This window comes from Panthera onca, chromosome Y (genome assembly GCF_046562875.1).
Source record: "Panthera onca isolate mPanOnc1 chromosome Y, mPanOnc1 haplotype 2, whole genome shotgun sequence".
Lineage (NCBI taxonomy): Eukaryota > Metazoa > Chordata > Mammalia > Carnivora > Felidae > Panthera > Panthera onca.
In genome coordinates, this window is record NC_138358.1 from 23,551,025 (window position 1) to 23,571,449 (window position 20,425).

General features: G+C 50.4%; 1 protein-coding gene across 3 annotated transcripts in view; it reads right to left on the reverse strand.

Annotated features, from left to right (window-relative positions):
* LOC145714888 (protein Shroom2-like) overlaps positions 1 to 20,425 on the reverse strand; it is a 155,826-nt gene that overhangs the window by 44,252 nt on the left and 91,149 nt on the right. For 2 of the 3 annotated variants that reach the window (XM_081794418.1, XM_081794417.1), the window contains exons 3-5: positions 18,959 to 19,090; positions 11,729 to 14,189; positions 10,119 to 10,216 (exon numbers count right to left, since the gene is read on the reverse strand). In XM_081794418.1, coding sequence (XP_081650544.1) covers positions 10,119 to 10,216; positions 11,729 to 14,189; positions 18,959 to 19,090 — 2,691 coding nt within the window. Of the gene's footprint in view, positions 1 to 8,589; positions 9,097 to 10,118; positions 10,217 to 11,728; positions 14,190 to 18,958; positions 19,091 to 20,425 lie in introns of those variants that run through there. The other variant, XM_081794419.1, reaches the window with a different exon arrangement.

Genomic DNA, 20,425 nt, shown 5'->3' on the forward strand with positions numbered 1-20,425 from the left:
AGAGTCTCTTATGCTTTGGCTCTCTCCCACTCTAACCTCTTTTTTTTTTTTTCCCCCTTCCCCTCCCCCATGGGTTTCTGTTACCCCCAGACTTATTTTAAATTAACTTATTTTTTGTGGAATCCCAGTGTTCACAGATTTTTAAAAATTGAGATAAAGTCCACATATCATACAATTCACCCCATGGAAGTATACAACTCAGTATTTTTTAGTATGTTCACAGAGTTGTACAACTATCTATGCTATCTAATTCCAGAACATCCTCGCCACCCCCAGAAGAAACTCCATACCTACCACAGCAGCCATTCTCGTTGCCCCCGACCCCAAATTCCTGGCAACACGAATGTACTTTGTGTCTCTGTAGATTCTGCCAACGTTTGCGATCTCACATACGGCTTTGATTATTTCTTACTGTACTGTGAAACATGTCTAAATATAAAACATTTCACTTTCTTTGTTTTCATAGCTCCTAGGCTATAAAACACAAAACAAATTTGCACGTTTTATGAGAGCAAGACTACAAAGCAAATGTTTAATCCGATGGTGGGGGGAGTTTTCTGGGAACAAACTGTTTCTCCCGTGGCCCCACCTGATACTCAGCACTACTTCTTTCCAGTTCAGCTACCGGTTTTCTGGATGTCACAGAAGGCCTCATTTCACCCGTCGCTTTTCTTTTGACTGACAGGACAAAGAGCTCTGGGGGCCAGGCACCTTGATATCTTTTGCCCATCTAGAAGGATAGCTTAATGGATGAATGTGGACAGGTTTTTTCCTCCCCACCAGGGTCAGTTATGTGAGTGCCACTGACAATGAGACACTCCCTCATGTACAGGGTGCGGTTACGCACATCACCTGGAATATCCTTTTATGAATTGAAGAATTAGTATGGAAACAATGACAGAAAAGTAAACGCACACGGAGAACATGCTTATTCCCAAGAACATGCTCCAAATGCTGTTTGAGAAAACCTGAAGTAGATCTATTTTTCTCAATAACTTTTTTGGTTTGTTTTTCAATGTTTATTTATTTTTGAGAGAGAGAGAGAGAGAGAGAGAGAGAGAGAGCGAGCGCGAGAGAGCGCACAAGCAGGGGGCAGGGGGGAGGGGGGAGGGAGGCAGAGAGAAAGGGAGACACAGAATCCAAAGCAGGCTTCAGGCTCTGAGCTGTCAGCACAGAGCCTGATGCGGGGCTGGAACCCACGAACCATGAGATCATGACCTGAGCTGAAGTCGGACGCTCAACCGACTGAGCCACCCAGGCGCCCCTGAAGGAGATCTATTTTTCAGGCAACCATTCTGTTACTACCCGTGCTTGTCTTCCTCCCTCGCCTTCCTTTCCTCTGAATTCTGGTGGGGGTGGCAAGGATTTCCGTATTGGGAGTGGGAGGAAAAAGGGCTACTGGGGTGGGGCTGGGGGCACAGACGTAAAACACGCCCCCGGCTCTGTGTGCTCTTCCGTGAAGTCCTGGGCGATGTGTAGTTTTAACACATGCTTAGAAATATTGAGACGCAATCTCAATCGCTTAAGAGAAATAGGTGACTTTTCTTTAATTTCAGGTGTGTGGACCTTCAGCAAATGCAGGGGTTAAGCCGATTGGAGACTGGGTGCGAGAACCTGACAACCGAGCCTGTGGCAAGTGAGTGCCGAGAGCCGAGTCTCCATCTCACCCGCATCTGGCGACAACTGCGTATTGGTAAGACGTACCCTTGCCCCACGTGGTGGATCACGTCAAGTTATCTCATAAGTTAAAGAAAGTAAGCCTATGTCAGGAGTGACTGCTTAGTGGGTAGGTGGTTTTCTTTCGGGGTGACAAAAATGTTCTGGGATTAGATAGTGGTGATGGTTGCACAACATCACTGTAGTAAATGTCACTGAATGGCACACATTCAAATGGGAAATTTTATGTTGTCTGGATCTTACCACAAATAAATCTTTACAACCTCATTGAAGGGCGGGGGGGGGGGGCAAGTAATTTGGAGTAACCTCAGAGACAAAGAATGGCCACTGAGGCCCTCTGGATAGAGACCTACAAGCCTGTGAGTCCTAAGGGGAGGAGGTGGAACTGAGAGCCAGACAGCGGGCCAGTCCTCACAGTCATCCTGTGGGGAGCTCAGCGTTGGTGGGCCTGGCATTCCCCAACGGTTTTCTGCACACACAATGATTTCAAAGTTCTAATATAAAAATGCCAACAAAGGAAAAGGAGCAAAGGCGAAACCTGCCATTAGGTTGCCTTATCCTGGCCCCAAACAACGTGCCTGTATTTGGCACGTCTACTGTCCAAAGTTTCTAAAAATGAATGACGCTGAATGGATGGTGGCCTTGAGGTAGGCAGGTATAGAAGGAATGCATCAACTCAGCCAGGACCCTACTGGGTCATCAGGGAGGACTCTGCGGGCCCTACACCTCGCTCCTCTCTGTGGCAAGGGTGGGGCAGAGTAAAAGAGAGAGAGAGAGAGAGAGAGAGAGAGAGAGAGAGAACCCTAAGCAGGCTCCACATTTAGCACAGGGCTTGATCCCATGTCCCTGGGATCATGACTTGAGCCAAGATCAAGAGCGGGACGCTCAACCCCGACTGAGCTACCCAGGAGTCCCAGGGATGTGCATATATTTCTAACCTGAGTTAATCACTCAGGTTTGATTAAGACATTTGGCTTCACCCACTAATGGTAGGAAAGCCAACTTAATATGGATCAAATAGAGTGCCACGCTAGGTCCCATTAGAAGAAATAGGAACTGGGGCGCCTGGGTGGCTCAGTTGGTTGGGCAATGGACTTTGGCTCAGGTCATAACCTCACAGTTTGTGGGTTCGAGCCCTGCATCCAGCTCTGTGCTGATAGCTCAGAGCCTGGAGCCAGAGGTAGATTCTGTGTCTACCTCTCTCTCTGCCCCCCTCCAACTTGTGCTCTCTCTCTCTCTAACATAAATAAATATTAAAAATAAATAAATAAATAAATAAATAAATAAAAATAAGAAATAGGAACTTGGTTCTTGAGTCAAGATGGAAGGCAACTTAACTAGGCAACCAACCAGAAGAGTCTACAAAAGTTAACAGGCAGCAAAGATGATCTCCAAAGGAGGAAGAGCAGACTTTGCCAATGCCTTTGTCAAAATGAACAGCGTTAACGTAAGGAGTATTTAAATGTGTATGGCTGAGTGGGTACTTTCCCAGACCATCTCAGCCCTCAGACACAGCCTAGAGAATAGAAGCAGGCTGGGAGAACTGAAAGGAGATGGGTCTTGGTATGCTTAGATGGATTTCCGGACAAAGAAAAAAAAAAACACTGATGAATACCTTTATGTGAAAATTCAACCAAGGTCAAGCGACAAGGGTCTGAGCTCTGAAGAGAGCGGCCAACTGGCCGGGAGAGACAAGAGGATAAAAGAGCAGGGGGTTTCTGCATCTGGGCGGCTATGGAGGTCTCTCCATCAGGGAAGGGCACGCAGCAGCCTCCGGGCTGGTTGTAGGATTCACCAGCTAGTTCTGGCGGCCACCAGGGGGCGCGCGCCCAGCACGCAGGCGCAGCTAGACGGGGGCGGGGGGGGGGGGGCTTCCCGGAAGAGCACCGGAAGTCATGTGACTGCCAGTTCCGGCTCCTCTCCCGGCCCGGAACTCAGAACTGCGGGCCGTCCGCTTCCCTTCCCCTCCCTACCCCTGGGCCCCCGCCCCCGCCCCGTCGGCACGCCTCTTCTGTCCTGGCTCTGGCTCACCCGTCTTTCTTCTCCGGCCCCAAATCCTATAACCCGCACACGCCGCCCTGCCATGTCCCTTTCAAACAACGTGAAGTCACCAGACGAAGCCAGCATGGAAGAAAGTCTGCAATCGCTCGCTTGTCCTCACTCTGCGTTCCCTAAAAAGCCATGTGGCTACAAATGCAGGGAGGAACTGGAGTTACAACCCACCAGCACCGTCTCCCCCCCCCCCCCCCCCCCCCCCGGGCTCAGGGTTTTTTCTGCCACGCCCTTTCTCCTCTCCAGGACGGAAGACAGAGGCCAAGTGTGTAAGCACTGCAGGCACAAAACCCACCGCCCAGGAAGGAGGCTATGCCCAGTGCCGGCTCTGCCAGATGCTGGCTCCACCCTGGAAAACGTCCAAGCTGGAGTGTCCCCTTGTTATCCCAGCGCGGGCTGCATAATTACCCAGCAGAGCAGTCCAAAATGGAAAGCTTCAATTGCCCCTTAGCTAATTGAGGGCCAGGAAAAGCAAAGGTCTTCCCTAAAGCAACAAATGAGGAATAGACTTTGGCTGGCTAATCTCTCTTACTTTAAAATCTATTTGTAAGAAGCTTGTTTAGTAAATGAAAAATCAGGGGCGCCTGTATGGCTCAGTAAGTTAAGCTGACTCTTGATCTCAGCTCAGGTCATGAGCTCATGGTTCTGAGTTCCAGCCCCATGTTGAGCTCTGTACTGACTGCACACAGCCTGCCTGGAATTATGTCTCTCCCTCTCTCTGCCCCTCCCCTGCTCGCTCACGTGTGCTCTTTTCTCTCTCTCAAAATAAGTAAACTTAAAAAGAAAAATACATGAAAAATCAGTCTTTGCACTAACCAACCTCTGTAAGCCAAGTCACCTCTCAGGGAAAGTGTACAGGAAGGTGCCCTCAGGTGGGTTTAGCTTGTTTATGAATTTTATATTCAAGCACATTTTCCCTAAAGAGCTCAACTGCATACAGATTCAATTTTACAGTTGTTGGGATTCAGAATACCTTCTCCTCCTCCTCCTTCCTCATCTGCCCCAACAAGATACAGGTCTGCAGGTCAGTGCCAGCCCATTGGCACTCGCTCCTAAAGGCGGGGGTGGAAATGGCTGGAAGGCAGCTATGTAGACAGAACCTGCCAGCACCCACAGCCATGGTGTTCCACCCCTAGATCCCCTTTCATCACCTTTGGTCTCCAGAGCCCCCAGAACACAGTACTCATTGAACACTCAAATCGGAGAACAATAATCGCCTATAGCATAGCTTAGCTTTCTTACAAGCTTTAAAATATGATATCGGAGGGGCGCCGGGTGGCTCAGTCAGTTAAGCATCTGACTTCGGCTCAGGTCATGATCTCAAGGTCCGTGGGTTCAAGCCCCGCCTTGGGTTCTGTGCTGACAGCTCAGAGCCTGGAGCCTGCTTCGGTTTCTGTGTCTCCCTCTCTCCCCCTCCCCTGCTTGTACTCTCTCTGTCTCAAAAATAAATAAATAAACATTTAAAAAACACGATACCGGAAAACAAGTCCACACTACCAAATTTATTTTGAGACATTTATGTCTTGATTCTCAATGTTATGCCAGGACAGAAAGACAAGTCCATTTCACTTACTATTGTATAAACTAAAATCTTAAATGACATTTAGCATGCAGAATGTACCAACGTGGAATCCTTATCCACCATAATCAAGGACTGAACCAAGGATAGGCTGGTACCTATCCATTCATCTGCCAATCCATCCTATTTATCCACCTACCTATGCATTTATCTACCCACCACCCACCCATGTCTCCACTCATCCACCTGACAACTGGTCCAGCCACCTGTCAGTCACTGTGCTCCACAGGTCCCCTCCCCGAGCTGAGCATGAACACCCAGCTGCCATTTGCTAAGCAGATGTCCTGAGGCAGGCTTGCGGCTTCCGGGAACAGTCTCATAGTGAGCATCAAGGCCCCGCGGGAGAAACGAGCTTGGCTTGTTCAAGGGATAGGAAGGTGGCAATGAGTCCTGAGCCTGGATGGGAGAGGAGTGATGAAGGGTGCCCCCCCCCCCCCAAAAGGACGGGCACACAGGGCCTTCCAGGTCACAGTCAGGAGTTTGCATTTTATTCCAAGTGCATCTAGAAGCCATTGAATGGTTTGGGCCTTGGGACAGTTGTAATCTATCTTCCAAAACCAGTGAGGAGGCAGCTGCTGTGGTCCAGGTTGGAGATGATGAAAGCTTGCACGAAGGCGGGAACGTGATCCCAGAGAGCAGTGTGTTGCCCGAGGAAGGTGGGCCTTGGCTTGGGCAGCAAGGTGACCAGGGGAGCCGTGGCTCAGATCCGAGCCCCGGCAAGGAGGGTACCGAGGTGCAAAAACAGGATTTTGACCTCCACCCCGTTCAAAGGCACTACCAGCCATCCAGGCCAGGAGACCAGCAGGCAGCAAGGGGGTGACTCCATGAGAACTGGGAAGGGTGGGGTGCAAACACACCCACCAAGTGAGCATCAGTCCGCACCTCAGCGGGGAATGCCTCTGTGCTGCCGTTCACTTGGGCAACTCTTCAAAGTGGGATCAGTGCACCAGAAGGTGCCTGCAGTGGTTACGGACCACCAAAAAGCCCTCCAGAGAGGTTCTGCCAAATTCCTCTCTCTTCACCAGCCACACTCAAGGATGGCAGCCTCCCTCTTCCTTTTATTTTAAGTCCTCCCGCAACGGGGCGCCCGAGTGGCTCAGTCCGTCGAACACCGGACTTTTGATTTCAGCCCTGGCCATGATCTCATGGATCCTGAGTTTGAGCTCCGCATCGGGCTCAGCACTGATGGCTCGGAGCCTGCTTGGGATTCTCTCTCTCTTTTTCTGTCTCTGCCCCTCCCCTGCTCTTGCTCTCCCCCACTTCAAAATAAAGAAAGAAAGAAAGAAGCAAGTAAATAAATATTTAAAAAATTTTAAATGCTCCCCTATCAGGTGTGGCCTCAGCCACTCAGTGATGGGGTGACACTTCCTGAGAGGGCCGATGTAGCAGACAGCGCTGGTTTAAGGTATAAGGCAGAAACGACATTCCTCCCAGTGTTACGGACTCACTGTATCCCCCTAAAATTTATACGCTTGCGTCCTTACCCCCAGGACCTCAGAATGTGACTATTTGGATGGAGGGTTATTGAAGAGGTAAGTAAGGTAAAATGAAGTCATCAGAGGGGACCCTGATCCAGCCTGGTGCCTTACAAGAGATCACGACACAGACACGTGGAGGGAAGACCATGTGAGGACGCGGGGAGGAGGTGGCTGTCTGCAAGTCATGAAAAACGCCTTGGGGGAAATGAGGCTGACGTCTCGAACTTGGACTTCTGGCCTCCAGAAGAGTGAGAAGACAAATTTTTTTTTTTTTTTTTTTTTGTGGATGCTACCCAGTCTCTGGTATTTTGTTACGATGGCCGGAATAAGCTACTGCATCCGACTTACGAGGGACCCCAAGTCAGCGGGGGAGCAGCTTTGCAGGAAGCAGACTTGTGCTGGCCAGAATGACGGGGCTTGGAGAGCTGGTACAAAACCTCAGAGAACAGAAGCCAGGAGACTGAGGGTCGGGTGTGGGCAGGGGACGCTGCCCACCATAGGGAAAGCTGGTACTAAGTGCACGCGATTGGATTTGCTCTCATGGGAGTGGGCTGATTTCAGCTCAAACCCCCCGTCTTCCCCAGGACTCATCCAGAAGTCACCCCCATCCTCTTTCCTCCAAGATTCTGAAGCACCACGTAACTTTTCACCAAAATTATACTTTATGTGTCACCTCTTCAGTGGTTAAGTATGGGTGTCTGTCCTTCCCTCCTACACTGTGAGGTCCTTGGGGAGCAGAACCTTTGTCCTATTTATCTTTATATAGAACAGAACCTTGACCCTCACAAAAATGTTCTCTATGTGGTTTACGTAAACAAGTAACTCTTATCTTGATGCCCTACTGTTGTCTCAACAGAATACAATGAAAACCATTCATTATCCTGCCCCATTATCAGATCAGTAATTTTTTTTTAAGATTTTATTTCTAAGCAATCTCTACGCCCAGTGTGGGGCTCAAACTCACAACCCCAAGATCAAAAGTCCCATGCTGTACTGACTGAACCAGCCAGGCACCCCAGTAATTCATATTTTTTATAGACACACTTATATTGTTTTAAATTCATGCAGGGCACCTGGTGGCTCAGTTGGTTGAGTGTCTGACTTCGGTTCAGGTCATGATGTCACAGTTTGTGAACCCGAGCCCCACGTTGGGCTCTGTGCTGACAGCTCAGAGCCTGGACCCTGCTTTGGATTCTGTGTCTCCCTCTCTCCCTCTGCTCCTTCCCCACTCGGGCTGTTTCTCTGTCTCTCAAACATAAATAAAACATTTAAAAAATTTATGCAAAACATTAGGTATCTTAAAATCTTTGTATTATAGGATTTTATTTTTGGTGAGCAAAAGACAGTCCTTAACCTGAGTTTTCATTTCTTTTATTCCCAGATTTAATGTTTTAAGTACATTATTTCTTACTGATATTTCGAAAAACAAACATTCTCTGAAAAAAACTGGGAATGGCTTTTCAATGCTCCTATTCTAGAATTTCATTGAGTCCTGCCACTCTTTGAAAGTGCACACAATTCTGAAAATTGCTGGGTCTGTAGCTCAAAAGCAGAAAGCTTCTGGAACTAATTTCTTCAGGGTGGTTACACAGTCCGCTAGAAGACACAGCCATGATAAATGAAGCATATGGTCCCTCCCCCTGTTCCTCTTGACCCTTTCACTATTGATAGTGCCATTTACCATACACACACACACACACACACACACTGTACATTAGAGCTATTCATTAGGACTCTGTTCACCGCAGGGGCGCTAACTCTAACCACCACACAAACCCTCTGCAGGATCAGTGAAATACATACATGGCAGGAGCACAGGGATGAAACCAGAGCTCGCACATGCAGGGTGCACCGAGCGCTCTCACAACTGCAACACAGCCTAGAAGTGGGCTTGGAAGAAAGAGTACAGCTGGTGCTGGGCACGTGACTTACCCAGAATGTATAGTAATAAAGCTGTGATTGTGTTTCTCAGAAACTGCTCGATTCCGTAGGTGTATTATTCAGCGGCCATTCCTTCTTACCCAGGGATTCTTGGTTTTAGCCATGCAGATAATTACACAGACTTCCTACACAAAATACCACTCGTGTCCCCTCAGAGCCACGTAAAGATTGGATACTCTGCTGTAAGGCTAACAGCACTCGAGTTTAAAGCCAAGTGAAATAAAACCCCAGTATAGAAGGCTCTCAAAAGCAAACATTTAAATTGGTTATTTCTGCAACAGAACCCTGAATTTTGAGGTTAAGTGTTTAAATTTGAATATCACACCAATCACCAGAGATTCTCAAAGCATTAGAAAGATCTGTATTCAGTGACCCAATTGTGTAGTTTTATTTCCACTGTTCTATCAACCCTCTTTTTTTTTTAAATGTTTTATTTTTGAGAGAGTGTGCATGGGGGAGGGGCAGAGAGAGAGGGACAGAGGATCTGAAGCGAGCTCTGAGCTGACAGCAGCAAGCCTGATGTGGGGGCTGAACTCACGAACCGTGAGATCCTGACCTGAGCTAAAGGTGGACGCTCAACCGACTGAGCCACCCAGGTGCCCCTATCAGCCCTCTCAAAATAAGCTGATACCACAGGTCCTACAGTGTTCTACGCTTCCATCTCCCTCCCTCCTCGTGCATATCAAGGGCGAGATGACACTATTGATTCATTTACTTAATCAGTCTAAATTCTATCCTCACTACAGTCAAACAGCTACACTGGCCACATTTGAGAACTACGGCACACAACGTGTTAATAACACTGCTACCATCCACCAGTCCTTCAGATCCTCTTGAGGAGCCAACGGACTTGATTTCTATTTTCGAGCTCGAAATAAGCCCGATTTAGAAAGGCTGGCTCCATTCCTTTCTGACAATCTTCGCAGGCAACTCCAATTTGGAGACCACGCCCCGGCAGCCCAGCTGTGTACTAGATCATTAAAGCATCCTTTCAACGAGCATTCTGGATAAAGCATTTCATTCAAGCACATTACACTGGATTTCTCATTCTGTGAACATAAAGAACCGTACTGTACAGAAAACACAGCAGCCATTTTAAGAACCAAAAAAAAAAAAAAAAAAAAAAAAAAAGCCACGATGGCATCAGAAGACATCTTCGCCCTTGAGACGCTTCTGCTGGAGGCGGCGCAGGGCTACAGGCTCTGCTCAAATGGCACCACGTCTGCAGCGGGGACGCTGAGGTGCTGGAAACTGCATCCAGTTAGCAGCCATGCTGGGTTTGGCAAAAAAACCACCAGAGGCCCAATCACGTGAACCAAGCATTCACCCACCATCGAGAAGGCCACCTCCAAGATGTCTTCTTAGCAACCCCAAATCCAGAATTCACCCACCTCGGATTAGGGCGTCCCTCCTCGGCCCGGACGGTGGCAGAAAGTTGCCTGTGCTCACCAGCGTCCCCCACTTGCTGTTGTGGTTCGATGGCAGCTTCCTGCCAAGAGCAGCACAGTGAGACACCGAATCATCAAGCCGCCTTCCTCAAGACATCTATTATTATGAACCCCCTCATTGTGGGTTTGCCCCGCGAGCCTGTGCCGCGGAGGCGAGGACGCAGCCTGCCGCCTTGTAATGACACTCAGCCACAGGGCTCACAAGCTCCACTCTCCAAACTGTTGTTTTTTAGTATTTATTTATTTTTGAGAGAGAGAGAGAGAGCGAGAGAGCGAGCTGGGGAGGGGCTGAGAGAGAGGGAGACAGGATCCGAAGCAGGCTCTGCATGGACAGCACAGCCTGACACAGGGCTTGAACCCATGGACTGTGAGATGGTGACCTGAGCTGAAATCGAGAGACAGATGCTTGGGGCACCTGGGTGGTTCAGTCGGTTAAGCGTCTGACATTGCCTCAGGTCATGGTTTCACCGTCCTTGAGTTCGAGCCCCGTGTCAGACTGTGCTGACAGCTTGGACCCGGCTTCAGATTCTGTCTGTCTCTCTCTCTCTCCCGTCCCCCGCTTGCACTGTGTCTCTCAAAAATGAATAAACATTAAAAAAAAAAAAGGCGCTCAACCGACTAAGGCTAGGCACCCCCTGAATATTGTGTATTGAACCTACTACTGGTTCTTTTTTAAAAAAAACTTTTTTTAATGTTTATTTATATTTTGAGAGAGAGAGAGAGAAAGAGGCGAGATGACACTGGAATGTTTTCTTTAAATTTCCTAGAAAGCTTGAAGTCAACTTTCAGCATTAGGACTCTTACCTTATAGAAGCGCCTGGGTGGCTCAGTTAAAGCGTCTGACTCTTGGTTTCAGCTCGGGTCACGATCTCACAGTTTGTGAGTCTGCGCCCCGCACTGGGCTCTGTGCTGACAGCATGGAGTCTGCTTGGGATTCTCCCCCCGCCCCTCCCCTGCTCATTCACTCACTCTCTCTCTCAAAATAAACTTTAAAAAATTCTTTTTAATAAAAAAAATAAAAAGAATTCTCACCTTATAAAAAGTGCAACAGTTTAATGCATTGCATGTTTAATTACATTTGTTCTGGAGGAATCCAAACATATTTGAAAAAAAATACTACAAGGAACAAATATTAAAAATTTTAAAGGCCTCAGCATTTGAAGAGTGGCTATCGTGTATCATACACTGTCTTCACCCCTTTTCATTTCAGAGAACTGACCATTTTCTAGGCTTCCCCCCAAGTTCTTTACGTGGTGTTAAGGTTGGGGCAAGCTAATTATGAGGAAAGACAGCTGAAGCAAGTGATGATGGGGAGGCCGGGGACTCAGGACAGGCACACGGATACGGAGTTAAATTGTCATGGATGTACCTGTTTAGTCCCCAGGTACCTTTCACACAAGTTGACACGAGAAGAGCCGGTGCACACAAACGATGCCCAAACGGCGGGACACAAGCGACACTGACATTGGGCCATCGTATTTTCAGGGCATCCTACATGTGCCTTAAGACAGCAGCCCGGGGCAGCTCTTCCTTGGTTGGGGCACAAACCTTACCTGTTTGTAGGGGTCTGTGGATGGTGAGGAACGGGACCTTCCATGAACGTACTGTGGCCTCTCGTGTTGATCCAGACCTGCGTCCAAGATGTCATCCGCTGAGTGATACCGCCCAGAACTCCTGGCTTCTAGAGCGTTTCTCTGTTCCCTCCAAGAGGCTTGATACTCAGCAAAGGTTCCAAGTCTCTGAGGCGGTTCTGGTTTTCCCATGTTCGCCGTTTTTCCGTGACTGCTGGGGTTCTCTCCAAAGGAGGTCGTGTGGGCCCTGTTCTGGAACGAAGGCTCTGCACCCTCGTACCCGTGGCCCGCTGTCCGCGGCCTCTCCAGCTTCTCCTTCGGGAATCCACAGAGCGCTTGCCTCTGCCCAGGTCTCTGGTGAATGGGTCTGCTGCTTTCCTCAAAAAACTTGCACCTGTCGGCGAATGTGCCCACGGTGTCCTCGGACGCACCCGGGTGCCGGTGGGGGCGATCGGGCCCTGCGAGCCCCACCTCGTTCATTTTCTCGGGTTCGGAGTACGATTTCAGCTTCTGTTGCACCGTGAACCGTTTCCGGCCCCCAATGCGGGGAACGTGCGGCAGGCCCCCTCCAGACGGGGACGGCTTGGGCAGGCCCCCCTCCCAGAAGTGGGGGGCAGCATCCAGATGTGTGCTGTGCTCCTCAGTCCGCGGCTCTGCTGACCCCGCGGGACGATCGGCCGGGCTGGGCTCCAAGTCGCGGCGCTTAAAGGACGTGGCCCTCAGGACCCGGGCTTGGGCCTCCTTCAGGTGGTCTTTATAGGTGCCCCGGAAGGAACCTTCTGGGGAGGCGCCGGGGACGCCTCCCGGCTCCACCTGCCAGCCGCCGGCCTCCCGAGCCGCCTCGTCGGCCCCAGCCAGCGCCACCGTGCTTTTGCTCTTCTGCAAGTTGGCTCGGCGCATCTGGACCTCGTTCCTCAGGGTGGTGGCGAAGCGGTCGCTTCTCCGGGTGGCTCTGCCCACCTGGCCATCGAACGGGGGCGGCCTTTCGGCACCAGCTCCCGGGCCGTCGTTGGGCGGGCGCGCCCCCTCCCGGGCCAGCGAGTGCAGCATAGGTGTCTTCTGAGGGGAGATCTTGCTGCTTTCTCCCGCGGCCCACAGGAAGCCGTCGGCGGCTTCCTTCCCTGCGGCTCCTGCCCAGTGGGCGGCTGTCTGTGGCTCCTCGCTTCCCATGGGGTGGCCCTTGGCTGCCTGGTCGCTCTCACGGGTGTGCGGGGCCTCCTCCTCGTGCTGGCGGATGTGACCCCAGGGCCCGTGGCCCATCGGGTGCTCAGTGGGGAGTTCGTGGGCTTCTGCGGCCCTGTCAGACTGCCAGTATTCCTCGTGGGGCTGTCCCGCCTGGGCGCTTGCCTGTGGGCACTGTCTGCTGGTCACACAGTAGTAGCGGCTCTGCCCACCGCTGTCGCCCTTCTGCTCAGTGGCACCGGGCCACCTGAGCCGAGCGGGGCCGTCGTCCTGGACACGGTGGGCAGAAGGCTCCTGGCAGCCACCAGGGACGGCCACACAGTGCTGCTCCCTCAGCGACGAGGCGGCCCTGGGGCCGTCGTGGCAGAAGGGACTCTCGTCACTGTACTGGCGCGGGTGCTGGCAGCCAAAGGAGGCCTGCGGGAAACGCACGTCCGTGCTGGACAGGGAGGCCTGAAGCCGGCCAGGGGCCCCCGGGAGGCCGCCCGGCCTGTGGTCAGGGGTCGGCACCCCACCGTCCAGGGGGACGTGGGGCGCAGGGCCCGAGCTCCCGACTCTCTTCCCATTGCCGGGCCGTGCCGGCCTCCACTGCTGACTGGTGGGCTCTGATCTCCAGTCACTGCGGGGCTGGGCCCGGGGTGGGCCTGGAAAGTGCTGCACACTGGCGGTGTCTGAGAGTGGAGGGCCCTGGGCCTTCTCGTGGCTCTTGGTGGCAGTGAAGCTGTCACTGCGGAGAGGGGGAGGTGGTGGAGGAGGGGAGGAAGGTGCTTTTCTCTTATCGGGGACATACCAAACCGGTCCCAAATTTGATTTCCCAGGGGTGGCCAGCTTGGTCTCAGGACTGTCCTCTGGCCTGGGGCTTCTGCTGCCGTCACGGGGGGCCCGGGGTGGCAAGTACCCGAGCCTGTCCTCCAGGCCCTGGGGGTCACTGGCAGCCTGGCCCTGCCGGCCGCCCGGCCTGGAGGCCTCCCCCAGGCCCACGTTGTAGAGGATGTTCTCTGCAGAGGACGCATCAGCCTTGGGCAAGGTGTGGTCGGGCGTGCTGGAGCTGGTGGAGAATGAGCCGTAAGCTGAGTCCCGCTTGCTCGGGCCGCCCAGGTGGTCGATGCTGCCATTGGACCTGGCGGCGGAGAGGCATCCGGAGGGGTAGGGCTGGGAAGGGTGGTCCAGGCTGTCGACGCTCCCCAGGGAACTAAAGTGGTCAGAGGTACGCTGCAGATTCGTGTGCTCCCACGTGCCAGACAGGTCATGGGAGGAAGAACTAGGAGGAAAGAACCAGAGAGAAGAGTTTGCTTTTGAAGCGAGCAATAGTAAAGGGGACAAATGAGGAGAGCAGGACCAAGAACACAGATGGCCCCACACAGAAACGTCCAGATGCTGGGGCGCCCGGGTGGCTCAGTGGGTTAAGCGTTCAACTTCGGCTCGGGTCATGATCTCATGGCTCGTGAGTCTGAGCTGCGCGTCGGGCTCTGTGCTGACAGCTCAGAGCCTGGATGGAGCCTGCTTCGGATTCTATGTCTCCCTCTCTCTCTGTCCCTCCTCTGCTTGCATTCTGCCTCTCTCTCTCTCTCTCTCTCTCTCTCTCTCTCTCAAAAATAAATTAACATTAAAGACATTTTTTAAACAAGATTATTCTGTGACCCGTGAAAATGACAGGAAATTCACATCACAGCACTCAGATAAGCTGTGATTGGAACACAATTATGGCCATTTGTTTACACACTGTTTGTGAATACTTCTGAGCTACAACGGCAGAGCTGGGTACCTGCAACCGACAGAGACCCATGAAGCCTAAAATATTTCCTACCTGCCCCCTCAAAGAACAAGACTGTGGACCCCGGGGTTTAGCGTATAAAAGGATTCTTCTTATGGATTACTAAAACCGAAGAAGCAATCAAATGACAGTAATTTTCTCTTTTCTTTTTAAAATTTTTTTACGTTTATTTATTTATTTTGAGAGAGAGAGAGAGAGAGAGACAGAGCAGGGGAGGGGCAGAGAGAGAGGGAGAGAGGGAGAATCCCAAACAGGCTCTGAGCTGTCAGCGCAGAGCCCGATGTGGGGCTCGAACTCACGAACAGTGAGACCAGGACAAGTTGGATGCTTAACCGAGTGAGCCGCCCCAGTGCCCCAAATAACGATAATTTTCAAATTAAAAGGGGAAATCCAGAGATAGCGTTACTTTTCCACACCCAAATATTAAAGTACCAAGAGCTCCTCTTAACTCTCAGTTAATGGAATATTTGATAAAGGACCCAAGCCACAGGCTTTCTTAGCAAAACAAACACTGCCGTGCTCAGGGGACTCATTAACTTGACAGAGTTCACTGGAGCTGTACCTGAATGCCAAAAATACTGGTTCTGAAGCAGGATGGGGCCTAAGACAGGGAAATACAAAATCAGGTTTGTTGCTACAAGCTGGGAGATATGTTTGTTAAGGAATCAGTTATTCTATGAGGTAGTGACAGTGTATATAGGAGGCTAATGGCTCTCGATGGTAAAACTACTTATCCAAGCATGTTAAAAATGCTTCCGTGGGGAGCCTGGGTGACTCAGTCAGTTGAGCATCCCACTCTTGATTTTGGCTCAGATTACGGTCTTACAGTTTCTGGTTTCAAGCCCCGTGTGGGGCTCTGAGCGTGGAGCCTGCTTGCGATTCTCTGTCTCCCTAGCTCTCTACCTATTCCCCTACTCTCTCTCTCTCTCTCTCAAAAATAAACATTTAAAAAGAGAAAAACTGTTTTCATTAAAGTTCAACAAAGCTGGAACATTCAGGCTTCAAGGTAAGAAACAAAAAACAAGAAAAACTACCACAACCCTGGCGACTTTAGGTTTGGGGAGAACCAGGATGAATGGGAAAAATGTGTGATTAGGGCAAGGACACAGGAGACCGAACTGGCGAAATCACTCTTAAAACAAACACAAGGGTTGGGATGAGCACTGGGTGTTGTATGGAAACCAATTTGACAATAAACTTCATATATTGAAAAAAAATATATAAATAAAAATAAAATTGCAACCCACTCTCCAAAAAAAACAAAAACAAAACACAAGGGGCGCCTGGGTGGCTCAGTGGGTTAAGCGTCCGACTCTTGATGTTGGCTCAGGTCACGGTCTCAGGGTTTGTGAGTTGGAGCCACAAGTCGGGCTCTGGGCTGACAGCACAGAGCCTCCCTGGGATTCTGTCTCTCCCTCTCTCTCTGCCCCTCCCCTGTTCTTGTATGCTCACTCGCTCTCTCTCTCTCTCAAAATAAGCAAACATTTGGAAAAGCACATCACTGACCATTTATAAAACAAACAAATGAACAAGAGAACCAACGAAAACACACAACAAGGGCTCCATCTACAAGTTCTGAGGATACGGCAGCTACCGGGGACAGTGACATTGTCCTGAAGGCAGGGGACCGTTGGCTTGTATACCCTTTCCTAAAAGGACAGAGCAGTGCCCCTCTCAGACAGAACAGGAGGCGGTTCTCCTGCACCCTCCCCTCAGTGCCCTGGAGGTGATTTCTCTGTAACATTTGAGGTCTGGGCAGCTATAAATAGTGCCCAGCACCGTTCCCACACACATGTGGGCAGCAAACATGATTCTGTCATCAACAAACCACCAAATGGGCTTAATGGAAATCGTATTACTTTACGTCACTTTGATAATGAAAATAAAAGGCCCACTTTTCACTTAACTTTTACTACTCAGTTGAGAATCTGTGGTTTTTCAAAAATACCCTGGACTCCAAATACCATCATCTCTTGTCACTTTCAACAGGTCAATGCACTGAGATGTATTGCCTTCACAGAAGTACTTCAGAGGTTTGTAGCAGACCGGTGTTTACTAACGATCAAAAACTGATTTTGAGATGGTTACGTTAGCTCTACACACACAGGCACAAATGCTCTTCCATAACAGATACGCACGCACACTCACATACACAAACACATACATTCAAGCACACACGCGCAAGCATGCATTTGCATACATGTGCACACGCCACACTTACAGGTACACTTGTACATATACATATATATACACGCTCATACATGGGCTCGCACACACCCAAAGCCACCCTGCTTAAAAAATATTAAGTTTACTTATTTATTTTGGGGGGGGGAGAGAGGGTGAGAGGGAGACAAGAGACAATCCCAAGCAGGCTCTGCACTGTCAGCGAGAAGCCCGAAGCTGGGCTTGAAGCATGAGATCGTGACCTGAGCCGAAGTCGGACGCTTAACCCACTGAGGCAGCCAGGCGCCTCCCCCATCTCTAAAAACTTTTTTAAGTTTATTTATTTATTTTGAGAGAGGGAGACAGAGCCATCATCCTTTTAATATGAGACTTGTGAGGACGCTGGCCACTCACCCAAGGTGGCCAGGAGAGGCCTCCTCCAGCCAACACCCCTGTGGTGTGGCCACACACCTGCCTGACACATTAGCCCTTCTGGCCCTGAAATGTGGACTCCAGGTAGCCCAAAACTCCCCCTCCATCCACTGACCTACAACTCCCAGCATCTGGGTCTCCTGCTCAGTGGGAAAGCACCCCTGGGCCCCCGAGGCTGGATGGCACCCTGGCATGTGGGATGTGAAGCCCTGATTTCCTCTATAAGGAGAGCCCTGGGGGCTGGGGAGAGGGTGCTGATGCTTAAGAGAACGGCCTGGGAGCCTCGCTGGAATACACTTGCCGAACCCTTAGGCAGAGCCTGTCTTCTTTTTCTTAAGATTTTTTAATGTTTATTTATTTTTGAGAGACAGAGAAAGACAGAGTGTGAGCGGGGAGGGGCAGCGAGAGACGGGGGGACAGAATCTCAAACAGGCTCCAGGCTCCGAGCTGTCAGCACAGAGCCCGACGTGGGGCTCGAACTCACGGACCGTGAGGTTATGACCTGAGCCCAAGTCAGAGGCTCAACCAACTGAGCCACCCAGGCACCCCGCTTCTGCCTTCTAATGTGCACATAAAAGTCTCAGAAGAAGGGTGGTTGCTGTAGGCACATGGGTGGACGGACAGCCCTCCCACTCAGCTCAGGACTACCGACCTGGCTGGCCCAAAGGGATTCAGCCCAAAAAGGTAAGTCCCCAAGCTCCTGATTTATTAAACAACATAAATGAGAAAGCACACTTATTCATCCTTGCCCTTGGTGTTTTAGTTTTTGTTTTCTTTTTTTTTAATGTTAATTTTTTTTTTTTTTTTGAGAGAGAGAGAGAGAGACATAGAGAGAGAGAGAGACAGAGACACAAAGTGTGGGCAGGGGCGGGGGAAGAGAGAGAGGGAGACACAGAATCCAAAGCAGGTTCCAGGCTCTGAGCTGTCAGCATAGAGCCTGACATGGGGTTTGCGAACCACGAGATCATGACCTGAGCCGAAGTCAGACGCTTAACCAACTGGGCCACCCAGGTGCCCCTAGTTTTTGTTTTCAAGGCTTGGACACCTACCTACCCAGTGAAGAATTTAGACATTTCTACTGGTAATGGTGTGTCAGCAGCTTTTCCTCATCAGAAAAAAAGCCTCTGACTGTTGATTTCGGCTCAGGTCATGATTGTACCGTTTGTGAGTTAGAGACCTGCATGGGGCTCTGCGCCGACAGTGCAGAACCTGCTTGGGATTCTCTCTCTCTTCCTCTCTCTCTGCTCCTCCACCACTGGCACGGTGTCTCTCTCTCTCTCTCAAAATAAATAAATTAAAAAAAAAAGAGGGGTGCCTGGGTGGCTCAGTTGGTTAAGCATAGGACTTTGACTCAGGTCATGATCTCGCCGTTCATGAATTCAAGCCCCAAATCGGGCTCTATGCTGACTGCTCAGAGTCTGGAGCCTCCTTCAGATTCTGTGTCTCCCTCTCTCTCTCTGCCCCAACTCTGCTCACTCTTTGTCTCTCTGTCTCAAAGACAGATAAATGTTAAAAAAAAAAAAAAAAAAGAAAAGAAAAGGAAAGAAAAGAAAAGAAAATCACGCTGAAGTCAAGAAAGGTGCTGTTGTGGCAGGGCTGGGAGGTCATGGATGTTGGTGGAATGTCGAACACCGTCCATCCCAGTGGGAAACAGTGCCTACCTGGGGTGGTGACGGCCGTGCCAGGAAGGACAGGAGCTGGCAGAGGGGAACGGAGATGCTGATGTGTCGGGGTGGCTATCAGAGAACTTGGTGGCATGCCAGGAGTGAGGCCTCCAGCTCAGTTCATTCTTCCTGAAAAGAACAAAAAAACAAAAAAAAACGCAGACAACTCAGGAATTGCAAATAAAGGACAACCCTGTGCCAAGACGGGAGTGAGACACGGAAATATGTTACAGCTACTCCCGCGTGACTGATAGCATTGCTTCCGGGGCTTTCCACGGTATCTGGATATGAAAAATTGTTAACTTTTATTAATGCAGAACCCATCCTAAGGCAGAGTGAGAGTCATGAGCTCCAAAATGTGAACTAAGCCTTATTCTTCAATTTTTGCTCTAAACAGGTAAATAAATCTTGTCCTCGCCTCAGCCATCAGTAGGACCCCGGAAGGACTCTTCTGTCTTTCCTGTTTCAGCATAGCTAGGCACACAGCCGTCAGCCTCCTTGAGGAGGAGAGATGCACTAGAGAGAAGTGCAGGGGGTCCCCAGCTCAGCCGGGTCATACACAGTTTAGACCACTTCCTTTTTTTTAAAGTTTATTTATTTATTTTGAGAGAGAGACAGAGAGCAGGGGAGGGGCAGAGAGAGAGAGAGAGAGAGAATCCTGAGCAGGTTCTGCACTGTGAGCACAAAGCCCATTGCAGGGCTCCAACTCCTGCACCGTGAAATCACGACCTGAGCCAAAAGCAAGAGTCAGATGCTTAACCGACTGACCCCCAGGCGTCCCTGGATGACTTCTATTTACTCACTTCACTAAGTAAACGCAGACATCTTGACATTAACTGAGACTAGCAGAGGCGCATTCATTCCTCTGAGCCTCTCAAGTGCCTGTGAAGTCAGCTAAGGGTCCCCATCGTGTGAATTCATGATGCCCTAGAACGACGGCTCTAGTCCGTTCAGCGAGGACTTGTGAACACAGTATGCAGCGTCTTCCTGGGCTCCTGCGCCCCTGTCCGCACCCTCCCATCGGTGGCTTATTCTTTTTTTGGCTACACCGCCTGGGAATGATAAGGGAGGTTCAGTCGCAAATCCCTACAGCTGCCATGTAAATGTTCACAGAGCATCCAAGAAAACGGTGGTGTGTGAGGAGAGCCACGCACCTGCTTCTCCCAGTCTCCATGTCTCCACGTCTCCAATTTGGGACAGAACTTGCTCACTGTGGCCAGTCTGCAGCTCAAGAGGCTCAAACTGAGCCTCTCTAGATGCTTGACAGAGAGCAGACATTCTTCCAGGCAGGCAAAGACATTAAAGGATATTAATGTTAAAAGCATATTAAAGAAACCCGGGGTGCTTGGGTGACTCAGTCAGTTCAGCGTCTGATTCTTGACTTCGGCTCAGGTCGTGATCCCAGCGTCATGAGATTGAGCCCCACGATGGGCTCTGGGCTGGGTGTGGAGCCTGCTTGGGACT